At 43.1% G+C, this 6,000-nt stretch overlaps 1 protein-coding gene across 1 annotated transcript in view; it reads left to right on the top strand.

Annotated features, from left to right (window-relative positions):
* Positions 1 to 3,635, top strand: part of LOC119379334 (WD repeat-containing protein 91) — a 59,091-nt gene extending 55,456 nt beyond the window's left edge. Inside the window, exon 17 of the mRNA XM_037648610.2 lies at positions 3,192 to 3,635. Coding sequence (XP_037504538.1) covers positions 3,192 to 3,347 — 156 coding nt within the window. The 3' untranslated portion in view covers positions 3,348 to 3,635. The remainder of the gene's footprint in view (positions 1 to 3,191) is intronic.
* Positions 3,636 to 6,000: the final 2,365 nt, after the last annotated feature.

The raw sequence follows: 6,000 nt of genomic DNA on the forward strand, positions 1-6,000 counted from the left end.
TAGTGAACAAAGATTATGATGATGATGATGCTTTCAGCTGGCATTTGCCAGGCAGAATTAATGCTTGCTTTTCAGAGATTTTGTTGATTTATGAGCTGATAAGTTGTGAACGTTATGTAAATATGTATATATTATATATTATGAGTGCACATATTGGATATACAGTAGACTCTCGTTAAACGGAACCTGAAGGGACCAAGAAAATGTGTTCCGTTTAACAGGAGTTCCGTTTACTGCGAGATCAAAAGGAGTGTAGAATCAAAGTATGAAACCAATTATATTAGATGCAGTTGTTCCGTTTAAGCAGCAGTTCCGTTTAACAGATTTCCGTTTACTGAGAGTCTACTGTATTCAGTTTAAAAGAGTGTTTTCGTTTGTGTTAGAGCTTTGGCCTAGCGTATAAGAGTGATATGTTATTAAGAAGATTGCTAAATGTTGTCTGAAGTGTATGTGGGGGCAAGGACCTTTGTCAGGCTCGCAAGCCTTTAGTCCTCGCCGCCCTCTTGACTGGTCCAAAAATAAAGACATTGAATAGAATAGAATAGAGTTTTTCATGTTTTCTTCCTGCTTTCAAGAGAGCTTGGTAACTATATGAATGAGTTTACATGTGAGCTTTGCATAGTAATAAAATGCAAACACATGCATACACATGTACACATGTACACTTGCATTTTCTATGCCAAGTATTGTCAAATATGCATACGATAGGCCCACATGTCCTTTTACCTCAACTGCTGCATGAAGCAGCTCATAGATGATGCTTTGCTATTTGATTCACAAACAAGACATTAGGGCATAAACTGTCAAATGGCCCTTACGAGGTTTGGGCACTTTAAATGGACAGGTGCGGTGACTGTTGCGTCTGCAAAGTATGAAATGTGTGCACACCGTGAAAATGGTAAAACTTTAAAATGAAGCAGCACGTCTTTTAAAATTTTTTTTAGGGAGACGTGCTTGGAGAGGGAATAGAAGTTACACGTACACTTGTCAACTAGGGGTGTGCAAATATTCTACTTTCAAATTTGAATCGAATACTAATTCTATTCGACTTTTGAATGCGTAGTATTCCAAGTTTTGAATAATTTGACGGTACGAATATCTAAAATGCAACAAAGGCCAATGGTGAAACTTGGTTGGGGTGGGGTGGCTAAGACCAACACTAATGTCATTACACTAGGCCTTTTGTTAAAATTTTCACTGATATCCTGATTTCGAAGCGAGCCCATGTTGATTTAAAGGAGACTATGTCATTTCTGCAAGTAACAGATAAACATTACATGAGAAAACTGTCAAGCTTTTCACAACTTCGCTTCCAGGCATGGACTTGCATAGTTCGGTCACGTATACCGCAAGCACCATAAAAACGTCCCAACATTGGCCGCGAAACCCTCAGTGATTGGATTCACATGAGAAAATTCGTTCACGCTGTGCAGTCGCCACTGCCGCACTGCAAAGCATGGAACTGCATATTATCCAGGTATCACCAAAACTGCTTTGCGATACCTTCCCATCCCTACTACTGAGGTGCCCAGTGAGCGCATGTTTTCAACTGCAGGAAACACTGTAACATCACGATCAGAGAACCTGAAGCCAGGCCATGTGGAACAGCTTGTGTTTCTGCATGACAATTTGTACTCTTTAAGTAGCAGTCACTCACCGCATTGTGTGCTCGAGGGCATGAGCAGATCTCATTTTTTTTTGTTCTTTCTTTCAATTTTCAATAAAATCTTTGGTATTCAGAATTCGATTCAATATGCAATATTTTTGGCCACTGTTCGGCACTATTCGATCCGAATTCGATTCGAGATGAAATTTCACTATTCACACACCCCAGTGTTTAACGTGACCGGTGTTTCTTGGAATGTCACTGACCATGGCCAATGAATTTGGTTCTTCATCCAATGTGGAGAGAGAGAGAGAAAAGAGGGAAAAGCAGGGAGGTCAACCAGAACTATAACATCTGGTTTGCTACCCTACACCAGGAGGAGGGGAAAAGAGGAAAGAAAGATGAAAAGAAGAGCAGAGAGGAGAGCAGGTGCACAAATAAACAAAAAAAAATCCAGCACATGTCCCCGTGAGGGAACCATGAGTAGCATGCGAAGCAGTTGAGGGGGCGACATGGAGCTCCATAAGAGTTTCCGTTAGAGTTTCCGTTTACAGATTCGAATCGTTTGTCATGGCATTTCCGTCATTAGCTTCTTGTCGGCGTTTACGGCGCACTTCCGCTTCTCTAGCCTGGAGTTTGGGATCGGCTTGCCGCCGCTGATGTTTCGCGGCAGCGGCTCGAGCCCTCTTCTCATCCCCGCAGCCTTTGCATTCGCATTTACATTGGCGTTGGCATTGCCGGTGGCGTTATTGTTCATCATGCCACTGGAGAGAATGAGCGAAGTGGAGCGGGCACAGGCCATTTTGTACTGTTGAGCTATCGTAGCGCCTAAAGCAGCGATAGTGGAGCATCAGACAAACCTCAAGCAAAACCAGCGTGCAGGAACAGAGCCAGGCACAGCCAGGCACCCTACCTCCCTCCCTCACTCCGCCGTCGCATGCGTCACCGCTGGCGCTGCGCATGCGCCACAGCTGTGCCTGGCGCATGCGCAGGAGGTGGTACTAGCGTGGATGACGGAGTGAGGGAGGGAGGTAGGGTAGACCATAAGCTGCTTCGCATCTAAAAAGTATGCAATGCCACCACTAGAAATGCGCCATGACGCAAAATAGTAACGCACGAAAAAAAAAGGAATTGGGGCTTGTCACGTGAACATAATGTGCTCCATCACCTGCGGCAGTTGGGAGAACACAGGGGTGTGCACGGTTTGTGGATGCTAACTGAAGCAAAGGGAGAGTGTTTGCTTTGGCAGTGAAACTCACCTCCAAGAGGCATGGTAATAAGTCAAGTAATGTCAAGTAATGAACTGATGTGAAAAATTATTTCTGTAGAGCCCTCCCTGCCTTACACCTTTCAATGTGTGATCAAAATTTGCAGTGGGGCCTGGAGAGGGCACTTTGTAAATTATGTGCCAGGGCCTCACCAGTTTGTAGTACATACTACCTAAAACTAGACACCAATAACTCAGTAACTCGGTGTATAAAGAAATACATACTATAGGAAATATGGTCGTGTTTAGATTTGATCGTGTTTCATATTTTGCTGAGTGTACATTATTAACGACATTTTATTTGTCACTTACGTGCAGGAAGAAAATGGCAGCTTTACCAATGTCCTTTCTGTCGGCAGCCATAAGAGTCATGTTGTTACTGTGGATTGGTCACCAGCCGTGGACTGCAGCACTTGTGCTACTGCATCAGTTGATGGCTCCATTTCCGTTGCAACTTTATTCAGCCATGTCTGACAACAAGTATATATTGTAGCTGCTAAACCTTAGCCTTGAACAATGCTGCATAAGAATTGCCCTGGCATATGTGACAGCAGCTGGAGTGTTATGTAAGTAATGTAAGCTTCAAGTAAGATGTGGTGCGACCTCCCACTGACACTGCTACTTATTCAAGAGTTTTGCTAAAAAGTGAAGTTTTACTCTGGCATGCTCACTTTGTGACTCAGTAGGCAATATTGCCAAATGTACAGCGTTGGCATGCTGTTTACCTGTATAAACTTTTCTGTATAAAGATAGTTTGCTAAATACTGTGTTAGTGTGGTTTGTTCTATAACTTATGAGCTGCTTCTCTTATAACTGTAAAAAAAATCTGCATATTATACAAGGCTTTGTTCCAGACTTTTTATATGTCACATTAACGTCTTGTTTAATACTCAACCTCAAAACATTTTGGACATTAACGAAGTACTGTTGGAAATGTTTTTTTATCTCAACCTTTTATAGTTTGTTATATAGCAGCTACTGACTCCATAACAACACTGTGTTGCCAGAATTCGTATAATGCACAGCAAATCATCAACAATATCGTGTTTTGATGTGACTAGTTCAAAATGCTCACCAGAAGTAGCACAGATTTGTTATGTAGAGCATACCATCAAGGGCATCTTTTTGAATTATAAAAATTGGAGGCAATGTAGCTTGGTGTTGCAAATAACTGGTGCACATGCCAGTCAGCCTGGGGTGGTGGCAATACTTTCTTCACTGGTAACAAACTACACAGGGGCCATGTCATTGAATGCTGGGTTCGTCTCTTTCATTCTGCACTTCTCGACATTCAGCATATTGCAAGCTCAGTCACTTCTGTCAGAGTGCGAGGTGCCCTTCCCACCTCTTCTCTGCATATAGCCTTATCTTTCAGCAAGATGATTGCAGTACAATAGTGACCACTGCACTGACCAGCATGTCAGTGATAGCACATGATGATGACCCTGACTTTCATATTTGTTTAATGTTTTGAGGGCCTCTGGCCAAGAGCCAGCAGCTGCACTACATTTAGTGCAAGTTTTGAACTTGTTGCATGAAAAGACTATATAATTGATGGTTTGTTATGTGTTGTAAGGATTAAGGCCCTGTCCCTCTGCTGCTGAGTTGGCAGTTATCTATGATTGAGATAAAGGACCTCGAAAGACACAAAACAAAGGCAAGGGAACAACAGCGGTATTGACAACTGAATGTTTGTTGAAGGGACACCATGGTTTATATACATGGTGTTTTTTTTTAGAGAATATAGATATTTTTATAAAAATACCATGACTGTCAGGCCCCTGTCGTCTTCGCAAACGAACTCTAGGCCGAGGCAGGAAAGCTTTGCCGCACCTAAAGTTACATTCAAATGAGTAATGAACTTTTTAATTATAACTTTAAGGCAGCTGTTTATATTGAAGAGTTGTAGGGCGTGACATTTTATGGCATGCCCATTTTTAAAAAAATCTCAAGAAACACACGTAATTTAAGATAATAATCACCGAAATTCAAGACGCCAATCGAGGTCATACCGAAACTGAGCGCACCAGGTGCACAGGAAACCTATCAGCCCTATTACGTCAGGCCGAAAGCTCACGTGATGATCTTTGAAAAAAGGCGTGTCGCTGCAGAGCATGGTCTGGAAAAACGGCAAGCCGTCTCAAATACTCAATTGAACGGCTTATCTTTCTGTTTGGTGGGTAGTGCTTATCCGTTTTTTTTTGTTAACTCGAAAGAAGTGCAAAGAACTTGTTCGCTTGTCTGCGAGAAGCAGCGTCGCTGTGGCTTCCACCTAGTTTTAAAGGGGTACTGACACAAAAATTGTGGCCTTGCGTTTTTTGCTGCAATGTGTTGCTGGGGGCCTGTTAGTCATAACACGGCACATCGTTTGCTGCAGCGTGCGACAGATAATGAATTATAGGCTCCTTATTACCGACAAGTCTCAGTTTCGGTTTGAGAGAGCTCCAAAAACAACAAGCTGCCAGGTGCAACTACCACCACCTAGCACGTGCAACGCTTGACCATGTCAGCACACAGAACTGTGAAGCACTTCCGCGTGGTCCACAACCCAGACAGCACAAGGAAATCAAGAAGTCCTTTCGAACAGGAAACGGGAAAGCAGTTTCGCCAAACACAAAACTTTCAACACGTGCATATTGGCCGCGTACTAGCGAGCAGCTGCCGAAGAGTAGACTGCTGGCGCAAGCGCAGCAAAAGGGAAATGGTGTCTATGACGTCATCATAACTTGTTGTATTGCTTGTAGCGTGATGACGTTGGGGAAGTAGGAGGGTCACCTTCGAGTTACCTTCAAGGGTGTCAATGTCGCCAGGTGTGGCGTATAGCGATGGATCGCACGCACGAGCTTCAAAATACATATAAAATACCTCCCAAGCTATATTCGCTGTTAATATTTTGCAGATGATATACATACGCATGTTGACGGGAATCAATCCCGCAGGCTATCTCGGCCACGAAATTTTGTGGCACTACCCCTTCAAGTTGTACAGTGAAAGAAAGAGTGAAAATTGCAGTTTTCTTGGGTACAGTGTAAAAGAAACCAAACGCAAACACAAACACCAAACGCAAAGAATAAGCGGTCCATTTGGGTATTTGGGACGGCTTGCTGTTTTTCCAGACCATATTCTG

Source organism: Rhipicephalus sanguineus, chromosome 1 (assembly GCF_013339695.2).
Source record: "Rhipicephalus sanguineus isolate Rsan-2018 chromosome 1, BIME_Rsan_1.4, whole genome shotgun sequence".
Taxonomy (NCBI): domain Eukaryota; kingdom Metazoa; phylum Arthropoda; class Arachnida; order Ixodida; family Ixodidae; genus Rhipicephalus; species Rhipicephalus sanguineus.